Source organism: Candoia aspera, chromosome 4 (assembly GCF_035149785.1).
Source record: "Candoia aspera isolate rCanAsp1 chromosome 4, rCanAsp1.hap2, whole genome shotgun sequence".
Lineage (NCBI taxonomy): Eukaryota > Metazoa > Chordata > Lepidosauria > Squamata > Boidae > Candoia > Candoia aspera.
In genome coordinates, this window is record NC_086156.1 from 96,161,864 (window position 1) to 96,185,573 (window position 23,710).

At 41.2% G+C, this 23,710-nt stretch overlaps 1 protein-coding gene across 1 annotated transcript; it reads left to right on the forward strand.

Annotated features, from left to right (window-relative positions):
- Positions 1–4,401: 4,401 nt before the first annotated feature.
- Positions 4,402–17,836, forward strand: RNF112 (ring finger protein 112). The gene is made up of 12 exons (XM_063301054.1): positions 4,402–4,704; positions 6,669–6,884; positions 7,485–7,622; positions 9,039–9,143; positions 9,241–9,291; positions 10,838–10,894; positions 12,505–12,591; positions 12,751–12,877; positions 13,808–13,938; positions 15,775–15,828; positions 16,485–16,559; positions 17,239–17,836. Exons 1-12 carry the CDS (start codon positions 4,429–4,431, stop codon positions 17,770–17,772), a joined length of 1,851 nt encoding a protein of 616 aa, XP_063157124.1. The 5' UTR covers positions 4,402–4,428; the 3' UTR covers positions 17,773–17,836.
- The last annotated feature ends 5,874 nt before the right edge of the window (positions 17,837–23,710 follow it).

Here is a 23,710-nt window from a genome sequence, read left to right on the forward strand (position 1 = left end):
TTTTTTCAGTGAGCTTATGTGACAGCCTCAGTACCAGGATCTTAACTTAAACAATTCTCCGGATAGTCCATTAGAAAGCTTAAAGAATTCATTTATTAAAATCCGATTACACAGGACAGTTGCAAAGCTCTGAATAACGTTTTGGCACCAAAGCATTCAAATTGAATCATTCCCTCTGATGTACTCCCTCCTCCCTTTCTTACAAACAAGCTCTTTTTCACTCCTGATCTCCCCCTCCCATTCCTTAGATTTAATTACAGTCCTTAGCAGCCCATCTTGGGCTCCAGGGGCTTGTGAAGGAATGTGATTGATGATTCTCTCTGTCTGCATAGCTGCGAAAAGCTGACACAGGTTTGTTCTTGGCTTGGCTGATACATGTAGCAGTTGTTTCAGTTTCATGGCAGGCGTGCAAAGCTGAGCCTGACAGCTTATGTTTCAAACCTTCCCTGGGGGATAGGAGGGTGGGGTGGAAATGTGGATGCTCTCCAAAGAATTAAAAAAAAAAAATCCTGGAAAATTCCAAGGTCCTGTATGCTGCCTTTACTCCTAATCTACCCACATAATAAAACCACCTGGAATTTCTTACAAGGTCCCTTATATATATTTTTTTTCCCCATCTCATTGTTACACAGCTTCTTTTAAGTTTAGACCTATTACTATTCTGTACATTGGCTTTTCCCAACCTAGTTGATTCCTAATATCCTGGACTACAGTCCCCATCATCCCCAGCTTTGGTGTTGTTTCTCTTCTTTTTATTCTCATTGCTTAATGGTTTGCTTATCATACATTTAGTTGAAAATCATGATTAAGAATACAAAAAGAAAGAAAGAAAAACAGGAACCTTTGCTCTGAACAGATTTGAATAGGATTGGCTGTTCATGTACTGTATAATAGCTGGACTGGGGCCGTTAATTTTTGCATTCATAACCTTCTTTTGCACAAATAGTTCATTTTATTTCTTCCATCCCAAATAAAGTTGAAGGGCTGGTCTTTCATGGCCCCTTTTATTTTTTCCTCCTTCTCTGCCCCATCTCCACTTCCCAGACCCTTGCTCCCACAAGATAGGAAAAAAATAAAGGAGATGACCCTCTGTTAGCAGTGTGATCTTCTCTATCCTAGGAAGAAGGAGATTTCCTTATTGGAATCCCTCAGCATCCTGGTCACCACAGAATGGGAAACAGAAATAGTGCTAAAATGTGAGTTGGCTTTTTATTCTTCCTCCCAAAAAAGTGATGATGAAAAAACTGATGGAATAGCTAGATCTAACCTCTGTGTAGTAATCATCATCATCATTTTCACCACCATCAGAAGCTTGATTCATTGGAATATTGGTAAAAATTATAACTTACCAGCAACAAAGAATCACAGTATTTAAAAAAAAGGGGTTGAGTAGCAAAAAATTAAGAACCTGTGAGACTTTCCAAATGCAAACTGATAAACAGGTCACCCGTAATAAGATGGGCATGACTGTAGTTGCGAAGAACACATGAAATTACATTGCAGTAGCTGGAGACAGAAGGTTGATGAGAAAGAGCTAGAAAAAAAAACAGGGAAATATGAAGACATTCAAATAGAGACTGAATGCACATGGAAAACCAAAATAATAATGTTGCCAATAGTGGTTGGTGTCCTTGATGCCCTAACAAAAGATCTGGAAAACCACTTGAATACAATACGAATGGATAGAATTTCAACTCAATTACAAAAAGTTGCATTACTTGAAACAGTGCATATATTATGAGGCTATTGTTAACTAATTTAGATCCTTGGGAAGGAGCCAACAGTCAAAAATACCAAATTCAGTCAGAACTATCTGGTAGAAAGTATATACTGTAGAGGAGGAGGAGGAGGATATGGTGAAGAAAGGCATTCCTGTTTCAACATCAGCTAGGACTTTTTCTGCTTTGTTTGCTTAATCAACAGAATTAACAAAAGTCCTTTCCTGCCTCCTTTTCATCCTTTATCTCCTAAAGGCCTTCTGGTTAAACAAAGTGCTCCAAACTATTATACATGTATCGAGAAAGAGGGATCAAGTATGGTAAGAGAGGAAGAAATAATAGAAGGGAAGTTGTGCTGAGAAAAAGAGAGAAAAAAAATGGAAAGGTGGTTCTAAAGTGCTGGGGGAGGGATTGAAGAAGTGCTGGATGGTGGTTGGAAGAGGGCATCTTCCCCAAGGCCCTCAATAGTATCTGTGCCACTGGCTCTAGTGAAAAACGAAGTAGATCTTCCAAGCCAGAAGTCTGCCTGTTTCTGGCCAAAATACCAGCTTTCGATCATTGAGCTCCATCTTGTGATGTGTACAGTATAAGAAGCAGAGCTGCTGTGATGCATTGTTACAATTATCATACCCTGGTCGTGGTCCCTTTCCCTTCAAGGTGATAACATCCTAAGTGCTGTTGCTGTCTTTTTCGAGACAATGCTTTCTCAGATGGCTCGGTTCACCTTGAATCAGTCAGCGTTCAAGACGGAACTGGAAGAATAAGGCTTGATCCTCTCCTTGTGAAGCACTAAGTCCTCACATTAAGATTATTTTAGCAAAATTAGAGTATCTCACAGTTGGTTGAATTAGTCAGGACACTAGGAACATTGATTTGAAATTATACCAGGGCATGCGCTTGTTTTTTTGTAGCAAAAGCAACAAGGATCCAAGTCCCTTGAGGAGTATCAGGTGTATCACTCAGTTCAGCATTTGATGAAGTAGACTATGTTCCACAAAAGCTTATGCAGTAATCAGCTGATTACCTTTAAGGTGCCAGTGTCTTAAGTGTGTTTAGTTACAGTATATTTTAATTCACTAGATGAAAGATGGGTGTATGTCACACCCAGTTTGGTGGAACATACCAGGAACATTTGTATTCTCATAGGTAGGTGATTGATTATACGTTGTTTATTTGTCCATCCCAGCATCCTTGGAAGAAATCTCATTACAGCTTAAGACCTCCTCAAAATACTGCAATGTATTTCCACACTTAAGACAGTAATTAAATGCAGTCTTAAACATGAGGCCTTGGCCATGAAGTATTCTCCCCATTTTATTGTCATTATTTTCCATCTTGCCTTAGCTTGCAAGTCTGGCCCAAGCATTGACTCTACATGAATGTTTGCAGTTTTTTTTCCCCTTTCTTTTAGCCAATTTTGCCTTTTTTTCTCATCTAATTAATTTGTACACTGAAAAAAAGTACACTAAGGATTCCAACAGAGGCCAATCTTTCCAAATTTTCCAAAAACTGGGGAAGGCTTTCCTGTTTAGAAGAGCCTTCAATGTAAAATGTTCTTGCTATTTATTTATTTTTAACAAAACACTTCCAATAGTTTCAGAGTTCATTGCAGCTTTTGTATTTTTCTTCTGTTTGCTTAGTATTTCTATATTTGTAATTGTTCTTGTGATCAATCTAGAATTCAGTGCGAAATTGCTATATTCTGAATACTTTAAATAATATGTAAGTCCTTTCTAGAGTGAAGAAATGACAGCTTTAAGAATCCAAATCAACTGAAAAAGAAACCAGACACCTGAAATTAGTGTTATCTGTTTCCACTTATCATTTATTAATTAATCCTGATTATCAGTTCACATTTCCCTTGACCAAACACTAAGCATGTTGTTTGATTATTCTTGATAACTCACCCCCTCAAGAAGAAATAATAGAAGGCTGTCATATCACCCTTTTTGTACTTCCCCATTTGAGCCATAGAAGCTAATGTTGCAAAGTTGGCCTTCCCAACATAAAGGAAGTTGCCACAAGGGGAAATGACAAATACCTGTGCAAAATTATAAAAATAAGCAAAAGCACTATGTACTAGGCTTGGAGTGAGGAATGCAGTCTTCTCATTTTCACACCCTCAAGGCAAACAGAGATCACAGGCCAGGATAGAGGCAGCCCACTTTTTTCTGTGAGGGCAACATTCCTTGGAAGTTGTTCTTAGGAGACAAGATGCCAGTAGTAGAAGAGAGAAATAAGTGATGGTGGTGTAGGGTCCAGATACCGAGCAGATGGGGTTGTCCATTTTCATCATATGACATTCCCTTCTCTTTCTGTGGCTTCTGCCGTTTTGTTCTGTCCCTCCTCCTCCTCCTCCTCCTCCTCCAACATTCTCCAGATGAAGGATGGGCATCCTACCAGCCTCTGACCCAGGAGAATAACATAGTGAGATTTAATTCCTATGAAACATCTGTACACTTGGGCTTCAGAGAATGATATAGTTTGAACATTTTAACTACAGACTCCTCCACCTGCCCCATATTTCAGATTATAATGCTCATCCTCCAAGATGGGGCTTCTGGATTTCTGCACAGAAGTCTGGTCCTAGCAGTATCCTAGCAGTATCACATGAAGCAGAGCCAGAGCTAGAGAGAGAGTCCTGGCCTCCCACAGTTGGACCCAATTCTTTTTCTTTGCCCGTTGCAGACCGACCTCATCAAAAGTCCCTATGTCAAGACCCGTTGGAGGCATGATCCAGAACCTTCAGGAAGACATCACATGTTCCATCTGTCTGGAGTCCTTCAATAACCCTGTCTCCATTGATTGTGGGCATAATTTCTGTCAAGACTGTCTGTTTACCCACTGGAATGATAGTTTGCACTCTCAGTACCGTTGCCCTGAATGCCGCCATCTCTGCCACCCTGAGCGGATGAAGCTAGACACACGGCTGAAGAGTTTGGTGGAAAAGATTGTACAGCTTCCTCTCCTGGAAGAGGTCAACAAGGTGGGATTGCATCTAGGGAGAACTAGGTAGCTTTTACTGCATTGCATGACGTGTGGAGCTTTTTATTTATTTACTTACTTAATTACTTATTTACTTACCTACTACAGGTAGTCTTCACTTAACAACACTAATTGAGCCCAGAACTTCCATCGCTAAACCATGCAATTGTAAAATGAGATGGTATTACTTAGCAATGGCTATCCTAGCAATTCCCCTCGCCATCATTAAGTGAATTTTACCCACTGTTAGCCTGAGCACTCACCCCAATCCAGGCCATTCTGGGTTTGGTTCCTCCCAGCCCTGACCACTGCCTTCAATTCCCCACTGCCTATCTCCCCCCATCTCTGCCCTTTTGGAAGCCCTGCAACCTGCCTTGGGGGCGGGAAGCCCACCCACGCAGTGCAAGGTGTCCCTTCCCGTCCCATTCCACCTGCGTGGGCATAAGGCTACCAGTAGCAAGCTCCACCCTCCCCAGCCTGCATTCCTTCAGCTGCCTCCTCTCCCAGTTCCCCACACCTACATTTGCCTTTTTCACTCAGCTGCCATGGGTGAAGCAAAAATGCCTGGCTGCCTTCGCTGAGTTCTTTTTGGAAGCAGCTTCTCGATCGTTTCTTCCACGTGGCTCCTTTCAGAACGCTATCTTACCACCTTACACTATCAGCGGCACTGAGAAGGTAGCATAAGCTGAGGAGATAGCATTCTGAAGGGAGCCATGTGGAAGAAACAGTCGAGAAGCTGGGTCCGAAAAGGACTCGGCAAAGGCAGCCAGGTGCCTCAACAGTTGTAATTCCGGGCGCAGGTCATAAGGCCATTTTTTTCAACGCCATCGTAATTTCAAATGGTTGCTGAATGAATGGTTGTTAAGTGAAGACTACCTGTATATTTGTATGTCATTCCTTCCCAAAGTCTCTGGGCAGCTAACAATTGGAAACATTGTTTAAAAAAATAAAAAAATAAATAAAAATAAACACACTCAAAAAATAATAACAAAAATCTCAACACTATCATAAAGGCAGACAAATGGTAGGTAGGAAGGAAGGAAGATTTGACCCTGTTTTTTCTAGTTGCATGAGCAGGTGAATACAGGAGAAAGCAGTCTTGCAGATGACCAGATCCAGAGTCATGCAGGGCCTTAAAGGTAACAACCAGCATCTTGAATTGCACCTGGAAGCCAATGTGCAGCCAGCTCAGTTCCCAGAGCTGTGTGGTCACCCAAGTATAACAGGAAATATTCATTGTGGCCCAGGGCTGCCACATTTTATATCAGGTTTAGCTTCCAAATGCTTTACAATGGCAGCCAAATGTAGACCATGTTATAGAAATCCAAACAGGAAATAACTAGAGCATGAGTGAATGGGAGCAAGACCTCCCGATACAAGAATGACTGCAATTAGTGCACCAGATGTAACTATTCAAAAGTCCACCTGACTGCCGTTCTCACCTACTTGAATAAGAGCTGTGAGTCAAGGTGGACCCCCAGTGTGGACCACCTTGAGCCAGGGAGTATAACCTTGTACAGAGTCACTGGGTCAGCACTTCCACTGTTTGGTGTGTGGTTGAGATATATCACTGAAGATACCTGACTGTGTTGGTGAATGACCACTCCCAGTGGTTTCACATAGATGTCAAAGCGATCTGAGGCACTCCACACAATAGAGAGCTCTGAGCAGAGCTCTCATCTCCTCCCCAATGGGAACTAACCCCTTAGGAAGGGAGAGAACCGTTGAAGAACAATATGTAGGTGAGAACTGATTTCTTCATTTCCCAGTCAAAGTTATCCAGTCCCCTCCCCCAAATAGCTCACAAATACCAAGTTTCCTACCAGTCAATCTGGCATGGCCATCACAATTTGGCTGCTATGTTTTCTTCTATCTTCCTTCTCTTCAGTCTTGAGATGTGGCTCTGATTGAGTAGCCATGGAAGTTGTACATGGCTTGTTTTGACCTGGTTGCTTTCCTTTTCAGAAGATGCCAACAACTTCATTGGTATTGGGGCAGCCAGTACAACTAGTGGGTTTGGATGAGAATGGGGATCTCTGCTTGAACGCAGAGGCCCTGTGTAGCTGCTTAGAGCAGGAAGAGGTGAAAGATACTCCCATCTGCTTGATTTCCATTGTTGGGGAACAACGACGGGGTAAATCCTTCTTGCTTAACTTCTTCCTGCGGAGGCTTAAAAACCTGGTAAGTATGAGAACGATTGCCTATTTTTTAGTATTTTAAAACAATTTGGATTGGATGATGCTCCTCCTATGATCTTATAGTGTTCTCCTAAATCTTATAGCATTTTGTAGTTTTTATCCAAGAAATCAAGCATGCAAAATGAGTTTATATGCATTGCATTTTGTACATGTTCAGCTTTTTAAAAAACATGAGAAGGGTAGATGTGTAAGGTATACACTCCTTTTCTGAAAATGCAGATGTATCAGCTTAATCAAGGAATATCATCATCCAAGCTAGCCCAGTATCTCATCAGTGTCTCAGTGGTGGAGTACAAATGACTCTCAAGGGGTTTCTAAACTATGACTCCCAGGAGATTAATTCCATGGATAAATCATAAAAGAACAATTAAAGAATAAATAATAAAAAAGAATGAAACAATGAAACAATAAAAATAAATTTCAACAAAAGGCAAGTCGATGATCTTTGCAGAAATAAAGAGAGAAATAGAGAAAGTTGCTTGGCCAAGTAATTGATATTTTGGAAAATATGTGTTATTTGACTAACCATGCTGCTGCAGCAGCCAAATGTTTCCTATCTCATTTATTTCTTCCTTGTTGGCAGGCTGCTACAGATAACTCCTGGATGGGCCAAGAAGATGAGCCACTGACAGGTTTTGAATGGCATCCAGGAATTAACAGAATCACCAAAGGGATATGGATATGGAATCAGCCGTTTTTGGTTCGTAGTAACAATGGAAAGGTAAAAGTTTGAGAGCTCAATCCAAGAAGTAATTTCCTCTTTTGCCTTTCGTCTCCTGCTTTGTGGCCCCTGTGCCAGGCTTTTCAAGAATTTTCTGAATGTGATTTATTTCCCACCCCAACACATCACAACAGTCCCAAAACTGAACAATATTTTATTGCTACTAACCACAAGCTTGATAGTATGATAGAAAACAGAGCTTGCCATAAGAAATGTTGCTTAGCCAAGCTGGAGGTTGATCTAGTAAACTTGTCTGCATGATTGCTTGACCGATGCCATGCCATCAAGTCAGTGTTGACTTCTAGCAACCAAATAGACAGATTTTCTCCACAATGATCTGTCCCTACCTGGTCCTTCAAGTCTTCCAATTGTGCACCTATCACTGTTGTAATTGTGTCCATCCACCTTGCTGCTGGTTGTCCTCTTCTCTTTCCTTCCACTTTTCCCAGCCTTCTCCAGAGAGCTAGTGCTTCATATAATGTGTCCAAAATAGGATAATTTGGGCCTGGTCATTTGTGCCTTGGGTGAGAACACTGGGTTGATTTGTTTGATGATCCATTTGTTTTCATGGCTGTCCATGGTATTCTCAGGAGTTTCCTCTAACACCAAAATTCAAAAGCACAGTAGAGACTGTCAAACTAGGACACTGCACAGCATCCTGGGGCTTGTTAAAGAAATATTTTCTGTTCAGCACAGGAAATTTAGAATCTAAAAGGCATCACTTATGCAGAATGTGATTTACCGCAATGTGGGGAGAAGGAGGAGGATTTTGAAAATAGAAACGTGCTTTTACTGCCACAGCTAGTAACTGCTGCATTCAGCCATTCTTCATGTGATCCTTGTAACTTCCTAACTACTTTCCTTTCTTGCCTTGTATTTGGTTGCATCTCTTATCAGACTCACATGAATCAATGGGCCAGGTGCTGGACACAAACCTCTCTCTTCCATTATAAAATGGCTAATTTCCTCTTGTGGTGGTGTGGGCTTTTTAAAGTAGTTTTATCTCTGTGGTTTTTATTCTGATTATTTATTTTTATTCTGCATTGATTTTTATTGCTTTGTTTTCACCTGCCTCTTCCTGACAAGTGCCGCTAAAGGACAGGAATGGGAAACCTGTTACTGAACTACATCTCCCAACAGATTATTCTAGCATGGCATATGGTAGGTGAAGAATGCTGGGAGTTGTAGTTCAGCCAGGACAGGAGTCCAAAATGTTCACTATCTCTACTAAGAGCACCTAATACATTTTAGAAATGAATTCTGTGGCTATGTACGCACAACATTCCTAAGCTGGTTACTGAATAATCCACATGCACAATTCATTGAATCAGAAACTAACTGAAAAGGATGGATTCACACTGTATATTGTATATATACAGTACATCCACTCATTTCTCTTCTCCTTTCCATCTGCAGGTAGCCTTGTTCTTGATTGACACCGAGGGCTCAATGGATATAGAGAGAAGCAAGGAAAATAGTGTCAAGCTTTCAGCTTTCTCTATGCTGCTTAGCTCCTATCAGGTGGAGTTCTAGAAACCACAACACCCTTTTTTCCTCTAGACTGTAACAGTAATAAGTACTTATCACATTTTTGTTGTATTTCCCAATTGTCTTCTAGATTCTCAATTTGTCCCACATGCTGAAGGACACAGACCTGGAATACCTGGAAGTGAGTTGGGCTCTATTTATTAGAAGTGAGCTCCTTGTCCCAGGGAGAGGTGGGAGACAATGCAACATTACCAGGCAGAGGTGGTATAAAAAGAAAGTTCTCTCAATATAGCTAAGAGAAGGAGGCATAAACTAAAGCCCAAGCCGTTCAAATCAGTTTCAGCATACTACAAGTAGAGAATCGGTGCCTTGCAAGAGACTGCTTGAGTAATAGGGTTATGCAATGCTTCAGATTCCTTTACAGAAGGTGCTGAGGAGGGTGAAGAAAGGTAAATATAACACCTGTTTTCAACTCTTTAAAGCACCTGTATCTTTTTCCAGGATATTTGTCAGCTACAGAAAATCCAAGTTGTCCTGAGAAAAGATGTGGCTGTTTTAAGAGTTCTAATAGGCGTTACGATTATACTCCAAAGCACCTTTTCCAAATTGTTTCCAAATTACTGCACAGCTCTGTTGTGGAGTAAACATTAACAGGAGTGTCAAGTGAGCAAGTCAGATTGCAAGAAAAGCTATTTCAGTTGGACTATTAGGCACATTCACCTGCCGAGGCTAGCTGAACTCAAGACAGCTTGATTAATTGTTGTCTTGGGTATCTAGTACTTCTTATTAGCTCCCTGTCACTGCTGCCACACTGTGTGTATATGTGACCTCGTGTCTCTTCCATTCCCTACAGTCCACAATGAAGACATCAAAATAGATGGTTCAGTGAAAACCAGTAAGGAGAGTTTTGGACTGGATATTCCAGATTTGAGTTTAAATTTACATGGTTGACTCAGCCATGAATCCAACCTTTGATCAAAGGCTGGATCCCCACAACATGTTGAGCTTAGATACCAAATTACCCATTGTCTGAATTTGCACATCCATTAGATTATAAACTGACCTCTGGTGCTTGATTCATGCAATTCACTATGCCATAAGAAACACTCCAAGATTACAAGTAATTAAATTTGGCATGCTGCACAAATGCAAGTGCTGATTCTTTAACTGATCTGAATAAGTCGATTGACTGTCTCTCAACAACGTTAAAAACATTAGGTAGAAAACTAATATCCCTCCTGTTCTTGCAGTGCAAAAATTAAATATGGATCCAGTGCCACAAGTTTGCATGGTCTTTGTATTAAAAGTAACAAGCTAAGTAGTTTAAAGAGAGGAGGGGGAGACACACACACACACCAAGCTTAAATACAGTAGTGTATTTAAGTCCACTGTCCTGAATTCTCTGGAAGAAGGCAGGATACAAATGTGACACAATCTTAAGACTAGTTTGTAAATTTAAGTAGGTTTTATTTTTGTTTTACAATAATAATATCATTTCTAAAATATCATTTTTATTTTTATCTTTATCTTTCGAGTCATCAGATACTCAAGGCAGCCAATAGTAAAAATAACAATAACTCTCTAAACCAATAACTCTCTAAACTATGTCTTTGCTTCCTTCCTAAATCAAGTTTTAGCTTATCTCTGCCACTGTATGAACAGACAATAAGCTCAGTGAAACTAAATCTCCTAGTTTCACAAAGTCACCTGCTTCTTTTGTCCCACAGATGTTTTTGTACGTTGCGGAGACGGTGGGCCATCAGTATAAGTTGAAGCCTGTTCAGGTAAGGAGCATCATCCTTTCCCTTCTTTCTTTCCACGTTCATGTTGTGTGCTTTTTTCTCTTCCACTGTCACCATTCCCTCAGGACTGTTGCCCTGCCACTTGGTCAAAGAGGCCCTTTGTTCCTGAATTCCTGTTCACAGCAAACGCCTCTTCCATCTCTGTTTTCTTCTGCCTGGTACTCGCATCTCTCTTCCCTTTTCTTTCATTGTGAATACCAATGGACTTTTTCACCCACTGCTATTTGTAAATGCATTATTTGTCCCTATAATGCATCCATTTTTCATCTCCAGGAAAGGGCAACAATCTCCAAATAATGCTTTTATTTTATTTTTTTTTAAAAAGTCCAAAATTGGATGGCGCAGGAATACATGTCTCTCCCACCTTATTCATATTATAAGGGCTGGTTGAGTAGGGTGACTTTTATTTTTCCCAAGCAGACAAGGCAATCCAGGTCTTTCCCCTTCCTTCCCTTCCTTTGTGATGTTGGTTTAAGAAAGTTTATTTCTGCCTGGTTTGGATGCCGGAAGCAACTCAGGCTGTGAGAAAGTTCCTACAGCAAAGTGAGGTTAAGTGGGGTACCTTCACATTCTTTTCCATCAAATGCAGGGAAGACAACCTGCCAAGGTCCAAGTGGCTTCATGCTCCATTTTACAGCAATAAGAAACTCTTTTCAGGATGATAATTTTTTTAATATAAACCGTTAAAAGCCCCAAAGTCATATCTACCCAAAATGAGAAGAAGAAAAAAGCACCCAAAATGTTGGTACAATTCCCTTCGGTGGCAACACATTATCATCAGCCATACCCACTGTGGGTAAGAGGATGGCGGGGAGCTAGAAAGAAACAGGAACCTAATGAGCAATGTTAGTTTCAGGGGAGGGATTGTCTTATTTTCACTGTAACTATGATATGCTTTGGTAAATGATTAAAAAAACCCAATCTTTAAAAGTAGGACTGGCCTCAGAGAGAGGTACTGTCAGGGCTATACCTCTGGGAAGGCTCACTGATGATTCTCTTCCTTCTTCTTATCATTCTCCTGCCCTCCTTGGGCCTACAAGTGAAGAGATGAAATAGTTTTGCTCCCGCTCAGTTGCACAGACTGGGGACAAAAGGAAGGGCAAGTAAGCTGAGGGGCCTTACAGAGAAAAAAGGGATCTGATAAAGAAGAAAGCCTTTAAGAAATATTGTGGCCAGGGCTTGTAAGCCTGAATAATGATTCCTTATTATTCCTTATAACAGGGAAGGATACTAGTTCTGCATTGGTATGAATTATTCATCTGTCTCCCTGTTTTAGCAGCATTGATGGACACAAGGTGTATCCCTTGGCAGGGGAAGGTGGTGAAGTTGCAGACACTTCCTGTGGCTCTTTGTAATGGGAGAATTGGCCCCGTACTTTTGCTGCCATATGTACAATTTAGTTTCTAGCTCATCTTTGGGAGGGCTTGGGGAAGGTGGCTCAACTCCCTTGACTGACACATGGCACTGGAAGTGACCATGCAGAGAGCAGGCATGTTGCTTCCATGCATCCAGTGGGCTTGGAGTGGGATCAGAATGGGGAGGACAAAAGGCAAAGGCAGAGCCCTGGAGCTTATCTTGCTTCTTTGTTGCAGCATCTTGATCTCTTGGTGCGTGACTGGCTCTTCCCCCCTACCTATGGATTCCAGGGGGGACAGAATTACCTCCATGACATCATCCAGGTAAACCTCTTGTAGAAATCATGAAAAGATATCCTGAGTTGAGAATGAAGAGATTGTGTAGGAGTCCATCTTCCCACTCAAGCAGAGAGACAGAGTGGGTGCATGGGTGCTTTTACAATGGTTCCATCTTGTCCTCTCTGTTTGTCCGTTTAACCTCAGAAGCTGGAGGGCCAACCCAACCGGCATCCACGAGCCCTGCAGACACTCAAAAGCACCAACAGTCGTTGTTACCTGATGCCATTCCCTGGCAAGGAGTTGGTGATGGGAACTGAAGGCACCATAGCAGGCAAGAACCTCTCTCTTTCCATCATACCTTCTTCATGTTCTTCCCACAAGTCTATACTCTGCCTGAACTTTAAGAAAGAATAGACACAATTACTTCATTCTATCACAAGGAGGAGCATGAGTACTACAAATCCTCTCTGATCAGAGATGGAGTGTAAAAATGATTAGACCAATTAATTCTATTGCCTGGGAATCTTTGTTTCCTTAATTGGAGCTGAGGTGGGGGGAACAACCCATGGAAGATTAAAAAGTCCCTTCCACTGATTATGAAACCACAGCCTGTTGCTGTTACACTCTTTTTGCAGCCATTTGGGATTGCTGAGTTGGGGGTGGGGAGGGGGGTAAATGGTGGAAGGGAAGGGTTTTTTCTTCTCATGGCTCAATAGTTGCTCTGAATCCAAGAGGTCAATGTAGAATGACTCTGCAGGGAAGCCAACCAGACTATCCACCCTCCCAGAGTTTTGTTTATGAAATAAATTCTAACTCTATGAATAATTTTGGTGACCAAAATTCACCAAAACCTTCTCATTGTCCTATTTTATCCTTATGGTTGAGAGCAAAGCATGCCTTTTTCGTAAAAAGCTCCTCATCCTTCCTTAGCACTAGTCACTACTGCTAGTAATCCCCTACTGCATTCATTTCCCCCAAAACCTACAAGATTACTAAAAGCACAGAAAGCTTGAGTCTTGGAGATGTTAAATAACATTCTAAAATAACAGAACTTCATTTCTCCCACGCCACACAACTCACAGACGCACATATAAAGTGCAGCAAAGGTTTATCAGATAGGATAGTCCCCTTTTAAGGCCTAATCCAACATACTGTTGCAGTGGGATAAATTGGGTTGCACGCAGATATTTTCAACTGTTGTCTCCAGAAAAGGTAAAAAGTGCCTTGCCTTGGCCAGAACAGTCTGAATTATTTCTTCCAGACATGGATGAGGATTTTAGGGAATGCTTGAAGGATTATGTGAGTGATATTGCCAATTCAGCTGGAATGCGTATGAAGGGAAATCGGGACAGCATGCCTCTCACCGGGACACAACTTGCTGTCAAGATAAAGGTGAGAATTATGGAATCAAGTGATGTGGGCAACCTACACTTTTGAATTTGTACCTGGCATACAGAAGTTTCTGCTATATCCAAAAGAGAGTTCAATCTCCTCAGTTTTAAAACAGTGTTTCTCAACCTCAGGAACTTTAAGAAGTGTGGACTTCAACTCCCAGAATTTCCTAGCCAGCATGTTCTACAACATAGTTCCCTATTGCTATCTACTGTACATTGATGTTTTCTTCTTACAGAGTCTATTATCTCAGGGATTTCTCCGTTTTCTTCTCTGTTGTGACTTTTAGCAGCCAGGAGGTGGGGCTCTTGCACCTTTCCAAGTTGTGCTTTTCATTGTTGTGCTCCTGTACGTTTTTCTCTGGACCATCCACTCCCTCTGAAGTTAAAATGCCTTCTATCTTTTTGCTGCTGATGGCTGCAGAGCTGCAAAAACACACATCCTCTCTTCTCCCTCCCACACCTGTATCAAGGTTGCTGTTTTATTGGCAACTCTGCCATGATGATGCTGGGGAAAAGCTAAAACAGGAAGGAGCACAGGGGCCTGCAATTCTCTCACACAGCCTGCTCTTCCATGGGCTTCTGCAAGCACAGTCTTTTGTGGGATGCCCTAATCTGTATAGGTGAAGAATGGTTATATGGAAAAGTTTAGTACAAACTGGAATCTGCAGTTTGTACTAAAATTATATGTGTAGATGGACGGGAACTTCAGAACAGGAGAAGTCCAGCACTTTCTGTTCAAAAAATCATTTCACAGAAACCCAGAGTTGAAATGCCATTGAGTTTGAACTCCCTGCTCAGTGCAGGAATCCAGTTTAAGCATCCAGACAAATGGCTGTTGAGATACCCCTTGAGCCCATTAAGCTTGCTTTCCCTGGCTAAGGCTACAGAACCCAGCTGGTAGATATGAATCTAATGGGAGTGTTAGTCCCACATTCAATTGTAGTGCTGACTGGTTTCAGCCCTGTTGCTGCCACACCCAGAAAAAGGGAACAAGGTTGGGAGGAATCATATGATACTCTTAGTCTTGACTTGGTACCCTGTTGCAACTGATAGGTGCCTCAGATCCCTCATAGCATGCCCAAAACTAACACAAGCCTAATGAGGCCTAGTGCATGGTGACACCCTGCCTCCATGTCTGACCTGGGCATATCTGTGGATCTTTCAGCAGCTACCATGTGTGTTCCATTTTCTATAGTCTGCCAAGAAAATGTCACAAAAGCAGCGTCCCTCCTAAGGGTCAGACATGACTCAGTGCTTGCACAGGGGACCTTTCATCACAATAAAACTTATATAACTTTTATTAAAGATTTTTACATAAGCGAAAGATGAACATGAAAATGTATAAAGGAAAATTTAGAAAAAGTGCAAAGAACAGTACAGAAAAACATAAAGAAGCAGCTTCCGATCTTCTTTACAGCAGTTACTGTACAGACAACATTCTACCTGTGTTTATACAGTGTTCTGCGATGTTCCAATCCTGTTTCTTAGTCTGAGACTTTGATCTGTTTATTGCTTTTCAATGCCATTATGCTTTTGATATTTTATTGCAGTTGTTGTGTTAATCATTAACTTTGAAGTTCTAGCCATCTTGGAAAAGGCATTATTTAGACCAAAGTTCTATGTGAAAGGAATATGATACATACTGGGGAATACAGTGTGCATGTCTGTGTTTGTGTTCTGTTCAGTTAGTGTAGGTCTCTGTGCAGGTGGGTTATAGGTTGATTGTCTACAAATTTGGAAGTATATTTGAATATACTGAATAGACATCTGTGGCAGCCTTTTGTTAATCCTATTTTCATGTACTAAACCCTCCTTTTTTAAAAAATTATTTCAGGATTTGTCAGATCTCATGAAGAAATACCAGTTTGGTTTTTCCTCACCCACACAGGTACCAATTTCTCCATTTTCCTTTTGTACCCTTCCCTGAAAGACACTTACAGCTAGTTTGCATTTTTTAAAAAAGAAAATGCCCTTCAAATTAAGCTCCAGATATGCTGACTCCATGGACACATCCACGTTGTTTTCTGGGCAGCTATGTAGAAATGGTTTGCTCTTACCCTTTTCTGTATGTTTTTGTTTTAATCTTAGTCGATCTAATTCTAATATTTCCTGGTGGGTTCTCAGAAAGGAATTAATGGGACCTGACAAACATAATGGGGCACGAAGAAGAACAGCAAAGGAGTCTTGCTGAAATTAATTGGACTGGGCCTAGTTAATGTTTGGATGAAGAATATCTATGTGTTGAACTTTGTAGGGGTGGAAGATGAAATGAGACTGTCATAAATAACCTGTTAGATATGGCTTGGGAAGTCCATGGCAGGAAATCCAGTTTCTGATCATGGTGGATTCTGCTGTTGTAACCATTTCCACCAAAGGGGTGCAGATATGAAGCCAAATGGCTGACATGCGTAGACCTGGTGCACACATCCAACTCATCCACATCTCTCTTTATTACTTTCCCTGTCTCTTCTGGGATTTGAGGGAACTCAAGGAAAGATTCATATATTCTGTAGCCACATCTACTACCCTTTTCCTTCTCCTCAGATGGCTATCACCTTCCACAACCTGAACACCCAGGAAGTATTACAGAAGAAATTTACAGAGTTCATCAAAGAGCAGGTAGTACAAGAGGAGGAGCCCACGTTTTATTCCAGTTTTAATTTTGAAAAAGGCAAAAAATGAGGATTTTGAAGAAGCAAATACTTAGAATGTGATAGAGGTGGAACAGATTTCTATGGTTTGCCTACTGTAAGCTCACATGTAGGGAAGGGGACAGGGTTGGCATTTAGTTCAGAGAATGGTAGGCTAGGATCAAGGTGTAATAGAAATCAGAGGGCTGAGCTTGTAAAGTCCAAGTAGTGGTGGTGGTGGGTTTTTAAATACAGAAAAAGCAAATCAAGTGATTTTCGATTGCTATTGTCTGAGGATCGACTTAAGGCTGGGTGAAATGTGCTGCACAATTGAAAAATGTTGGTTAGATCAAGAATAAAGCTCCTTGGGTTTTGTGAAATTTAGTAGATAAACTGTTAAGACCCAGGAGACAGGTTAAAATCTCTAGGCAGCTCCAAAGCTTATCACACAGATACGGGTTTCTTTCTTTCTTTCACCTTAACTGTCCTCAAAAGGCTATTGTGAATGTAAAATGGGGGTGGTTGGAGTCTGTTGTCCCAGAAGGGCAAATTAAATATATGATTAATACTGTAATAGTAAGAAGTGGCGTTATTCTGAATAGTGAGTTGATTGACATCTCCCTTTTCCCCACCTGTTTCAGTAACCTACCACTCTTCTTCAACCTTAGGATCGACTTTCACGCCCACTGTTGGCAGGCCTACAAGTGACACCAGCCTCAATGACCAAGCGCTTTCAGAAGAAGCAACAGGAGCTACTCCAAGAGTGCAATGACTTCCTTCAGGGTGATAAGCCATGTCGGACCCATTCTGTCTCATGTCTGGAGAAGCACCTCCAACATGAAACCAAAGATTTCCTGGAGCTTTACACCCGCCGTTACAAATTCCATGCTCTCAAAGCTGGGGCAGCCATCGGGGTGGGTGCTGTGGGGTTCGCTGGTGGGGTTATTGGAGCTGGGGTGGCAGCTGCCTTGCTGGCAGCAGAAGCCATCATACTGAGCACTGGTACTGCTGCTACTTTTGCGATTGGGACCATGGCTGGGGCAGGCACATTTGCACTTGTTGGGGGAGGACTGGGAGCTGGTGTGGGGAACCACATAGGGAATGCTAAGATCAAAGAAGCCAAGAATGTGGCTGAAGATGATAAGGAGACTGAAGAAGAAGAGGAGGAGAATCTCTCAGATGAGAGGCATCTTATTAGCTGATGAGGTGCATCTTAAGAGTTGTACCCCACACCTCCTTCTGCAAAGAACGTGCACCTGCCATAAAGACATAAATCTCAGGAGTCTTATGTGCACCCCTTTGTCCCAAGAGCTACGAAGAATTGGTCATTCATTATGTGACCGTTCTGGGATAGCAATAAAATAACATAGTTCCAACACAAAGATTTGGACTTGCTAGTGACAATAAAAGACAAAGGCAACATGCTTTGTCTAGTAGTAATTAAAAGAATAATTATTTCCTCTGTGTGTCTCCCTCTCCCTTTTTTTTTTTTTTGGCCCCAGTCCTTTTACAGTATATGTTTCTCCTTTAGCATCTATCCTGAGATACAGCATGAAGGAGAATGGGAATCTATCCTTAGCATTAGCTGTAGACATGGAGCTACTTGCTGATACCCATTCTGCAATAGGCTGCTTTGGGTGCAAATATAAGCAATATATAGTGGGCTTTGTTTTCATCTCAGATATATCATAAGAGGTAATTCCTTCACCCTTTGCAGAAAGATTGTGACACCTGCCCGTCTGACATCTTTCCTATGGAGCCGCATTAGCTGTTAAGCTTAAAGGTGCAATTCAAGGTTCTGGTCACCTTTAAAGCAATACACGGCTGAGACCAAGTCAACTCTGCTGGTCCAGTGAGATCAGGGACAGAAGCCATGTTAAGGGTCCCTGTTCTGAGAGAATACCATCTTCATGCAACCCATTCCTGAGCCTTCTTGGCAACCTTTTTTGCAAATATCTCCCCTATGATATAAGGACTGCTCCTTCCCAATTTTCAGAGAGCTTTAGAGGCATTTCTGGAGGATATTTGGGGGAGAGAGAAAATGATGGGCTGTGGGAACTTTATGCTGTTCTTTGTGGTTCCATGTATTTAAGTTGTACTACTGTAACAGATTGTACCACTGATTGGAGAAGAACCAGAAATCTCTCTCGCTGCTGCTGCTGATGTTGATATTGATGGATAACAAAGAGATTAAGCTTTTTTTTACAAGAACCTAAATACTTTGGCTATATCAGCTGCAGATTTACAAAAAAGCACCTTGCTGAGCATATGAGATAGCGCAGCTTATGACATTACAAGGATAATTCCTAGGTTCCTGGCTGGAACTTGAATTTCCAAAGAACACCAGTCAAATACTGGATTCTTTTTGTTTGTTCTTTGTATTATGTTATTCCCTGATGAACTAAAACATAATAATAATGATATCCAAAGGAAAACCTATTGCAAAATGATAACTAAAACAATTGTTGAAATAACTAAATCTGACTTTTGAAGGAAGTCAAGGCAGTAAGAGTTTCTCCCATCTATTTTATCCTCAAAAACAACCTGACAAGGTAGGCTAGGCCAAGAAGGTGGCTGATACCCCCTCAGAAAATGACAGTATCGATGTTTATGATTACAGAAATACTGTGTGCTGTTAATTTTAGAATAAAGGTTAATGTATCAAATTTGTATCTGTACCAAAGAAAGTTGGAAGCTATTCTTAATTATTTTCTTAATAATTTTGCTCTCTTTCTATCTTTTCTATTCTTTTTTCCCATTTTTATATTTTATCTCTTGTTGAAATTTAATAAAGTTTTATGAAAAAAGAAAAGAAAATGGCAGTATCCATATCCAATCAGTCTTTCTCAGCTTGGTGCTGCCCAGATATATTTAACTGCAACTTTTTTTAATCTCCTGCCAAACCCAACACAACCTTCACAAGTAAGTTCCTCAAAACAGGATTTGCCTCTGAATAACGAGGCATAACATAGCATAGTTGCTGATCTTTGTGAATGACTGAATTTGAACCTGGGCTTCCTGAAAGGTTGTCATACGTACTCTATGCCTGTTGATTTCCAAGAGGTCTGATTTTAATTTATTGATGTTGCAAATCTATCCCCCAAACTGCAGCTTGCAACAAAATGTTGCAGACTAGAATTTCACCTTTTCAGAGTAAACACTGCCTGCTACTCTGTCATGTAACCTCCCAGGTATACAAGCTTGTACTGGTGGGTGATAGCCAGAGTCTGGAAAAAATAATGGACCAGTTAAGGTTTTCACACACACTCTTATGGAGGTGGGGAAAATTGAAACAAGCTAAGAAGATGGCAGGAAAATGTTGGAGAAAATGGAGAGGGGAAGAAAGAAGACAGCAAAATGGGAATTAGTTTTCAGGCTGCTGAAGAGATGCAGATATCAAGGAGATTGAAGATTACTAAAGAGGAATCAGCAGAAGGGTCAATATGCATGGAGGACAATACAGTATGGGAGCTGTCCACTCTGAGAAAATATCCAGAGAGACAAGAGGATCCAAAGACAAAGGAAAGCTGATCCAGAGTTTGCTAGCTGCCAGCTAAATTTTAATGATGGCCCCTTGATGAATTCTTCAAGGAATTTAGTGGCAACTACATTGTAAGTTAGGCACACTGTCATTTTAGCAGAAGCAGTATTATTGCCAGCAGAGAGAGAGTTAATCTCAAACAGGTAGGTCATAAAATAATTTGCTACATTCTAATCTGCTTTGAAGATAGACACTGGAAAGGAGAATTGTAGCTTGGTTTTTCTGCATCATCTGAATTCTATTTGCTTGGTTTCTGACTGGATAACTTGACCTTTCAGGAAAACAGATGTCTTTCTGTGCTTGTTATGCTAAGAATAAAGGAAAAAAAGGGAATGGTTCAGAAGCAAGACCTTATATGCTGTATTTTGTGCAGAGAACTCCCAATTCAATCACTCCATCTCACTGACAACATTCTGGTTCTGTTGAGCATGCTCAGTTGCCATTGGGGTGTTTCCCCTGATTTGATTGATTGATTGTAATGGTATGCTAAAATTATTTTGCATTTTTTTCACAGATTGGACTTCCTTCAAGCCTGCTACTGTCTCCCTCTTTATATGAGTTATCTCATCTGGGTTGTTTTCAACTTACTCTAGCACACAGGGCTTATCTAGGAGCAAGTTCTATTCAACATAGAAGGGCTTGCTTTTGGATAGATACATCTTGAATTGAACCATGGGTTTAGATTCCAATAATTTGATTGATTTTGATTGGTTATAAACCAATTGGTGTTGATTTTTAGTGACCACATAGATTTTATCCATTATGAACTGTCCCTAACCACATCCTTCAGATCTTCTAATGATGCACCTTTCACCACTGTAATAAAATCCATCTACCCTGCCACTGGTCTTCCTCTTTTTCTCATTCCTTCCACTTTTCCCAGCATTAGAGTCTTCTCCAGAAATCCATGTCTTCGCATAATGTGTCTGAAGTAGGATAATTTAAGCCTGGTCATCTGTGTCTTGAGTAAGAACTCTGGGTTGATTTGTTTGATGATCAGTTTGTTTGTTTTCTTGGCTGTCCAATCATTTACCTCACTATTTATTCAGGGACATTGTTAAAATAAGGGTGAAAAAATGGTCCAAGAAGTTTTACTGCTGGGAATAGAATCCTCTCTTCCCAATTTTCTTCATAATCAAGAAGGGGCTTGCAGTTTGCGGCAAGCTGCCCTCTCCCTCAGAACTCCAAATTTAAACTTTATAATATAGTCATTTAATTCATTAACTCTATCATCTCTGCAGAAAGTATTGGATTTTATTAGCAGGTTATTTTTCTCTATGGTTTCCCATTATTATTGTTGTTGTTGTTGTTATTCACTGCCCAGAATCCATTGGGATTGTGGTGGATTATAAAACAGACAGACAAACATGTTAATAGAATTTTAAAAGGATAATCTTTTCACAAGACTTAAGTTCTGATGTTCAGCTGAAAGCCATCAGATGTTGCAGTCCACCTGTGTGAATTTGGTGATCTGTTCTCCAAATCCTCCAAAATACCTTAGGACACTTTCAAAATGAAGAAGAAAAAAGAACGAAAATCCTAAGATCCTATTTGTACTTGTTGATACTTAACAGAACCTACAAAAATCAAAATAGTAATAGTAATAATACCATTTCTACCTTGCCCTTCTAACTATCAGGCACTGAAGGAAGCCAATAGCATAACAAAATGAAAACAGTAACGAAAAAAATCCCCATTAATACAACTCAATGTGGCTGAAGAGAAGGGTATTGACTCCTTTCTGAAATCAAACAGCTTTCTCAGAAGGAACCCTGAGTAGATTGACAAAGAGCCCAGTGAACCCAAGTCTCCTAATTCCCCAAGGTTAATCTCACAGGTCCCACAGATATTTGGATATGTAGTGCAGGTTGTGGGCTGTGCCTTCAGTTTTGATGGTGATCAGGTATGCAGCACCAAAGTTTCCCTTTCTTCTCCCTGCAGCTGCATTTTGCTCTTTGGCTTCCTCCCAATCTTCCCATTCCCCTTCTTGCCACTTGGTCAAAGAGGCCCTTTGTTCTTGAATTCCTGCTCGTAGCAAATGCCTCTTCCATTTCTCTGCCTGTTCTTCTCCTCCTGGTACTTGCATTTCTCTTCTTTCATTTCATGGATGGGAATACCACTGAATTTACTCACTGCCGCTTGTGAATATGTTATTTCTGTCTACAATGGCATCTATTTTAATCCCTAGGAAAGGACTACCATCCTTAAATAATACACTTTTAATAAAGAAGAGAGGCCCCAAATGTAATGGAACAGGAATCCATATATTACCCAGAATATCCATAAAACAGGATTATGTGGGTGTGGAGTAGAGGGACTTTATTTTTCCCACAGAGGAGAGGCAATCCAATTTCTGCCCCTTCCTCCCTTTACTGTGTACTGTTGCTTTAAAGAAAGTTCCCCTCAGCTGACTTGGATGCCAGAAGCAAACTAACCTATGAGAAAGTTTGTTTCAGCACAGTTTAATTGAGGTACCTTCATGCTCCTGGTCATCCAAGAAGGTGACCCCTAGCTCCTTTCTTATAAGAACAAGAATCTCTGTTCAGGATGACATTTTTTCCCTGTACCTGTGTTCAGCTGGTGTATTAAAAGCATCTCATATTCATCCACACCAAATGAGAAGCACCAAGACATTTGGTCCCACTGCCTCTGATGTCAATCCAGTATCACCATCCAAATGCAGTGTGATCACTGGATACTTTAGCAGAAGTAGAAGGAAGTAGAAAGAATCATTAACAATTGTTCCCCCTCTGCCAATCAGAGGAAGAGGAACTCTGATGAAGAATGAGCGCATTGTGGAGCCATGGATGATCTGTCACTAGAGGCTTTCAAAGAAAGGTAGGGCAGGTATCTGTTTGGAAAGGTGTGAGGATTCCTGCCCTGAGTGGGGGCATGGATGAAGACCTCCAAGGTCCCACACAACCCTATGATTCTATAATTCTATTTTCCCTAGGATCTCCCCAGTGTTAGGGCTGATCCTGCTTAAAAGCTTCACAGGGGGACTGAATGGCAGAATGGGGATTTCCTTGCCTGGGAAGGATACTAGTTCTTCACAGGTATGCATCAATCATCAGTCTACCTGTTTTACCACCACCAACAGACAAGCCAGGTGTACTTCCCATGACAACTGAAGGTTGTAGAGTTGCAGATAGGTTTGGGAGGGTTATGTCAGATCCCTCAGCTGACACATGGCATTGGAAGCTACCATGCAGAGAGTAGGTTTGTGGCTCCCATGCATCCAGTGGGCATGCAGTGGGAGGAAAGCAATGGGGATGGAGTTTCTCTTGTCTCTCTGTTGCAGCATCTTGATCTCTTGGGGAGTGACTGGATCTTCCCTAGGAGCTGTTTTCATTGGGAAAATCAGCCCTTTACCTTCTCTGCCATATGTACAATTTTGTTTCTAGGTCATTTTTGGGAGGGTTTGGGAGGGTTATGTCAGATCCCTCAGCTGACACATGGCATTGGAAGCTACCATGCAGAGAGTAGGTTTGTGGCTCCCATGCATCCAGTGGGCATGCAGTGGGAGGAAAGCAATGGGGATGGAGTTTCTCTTGTCTCTCTGTTGCAGCATCTTGATCTCTTGGGGAGTGACTGGATCT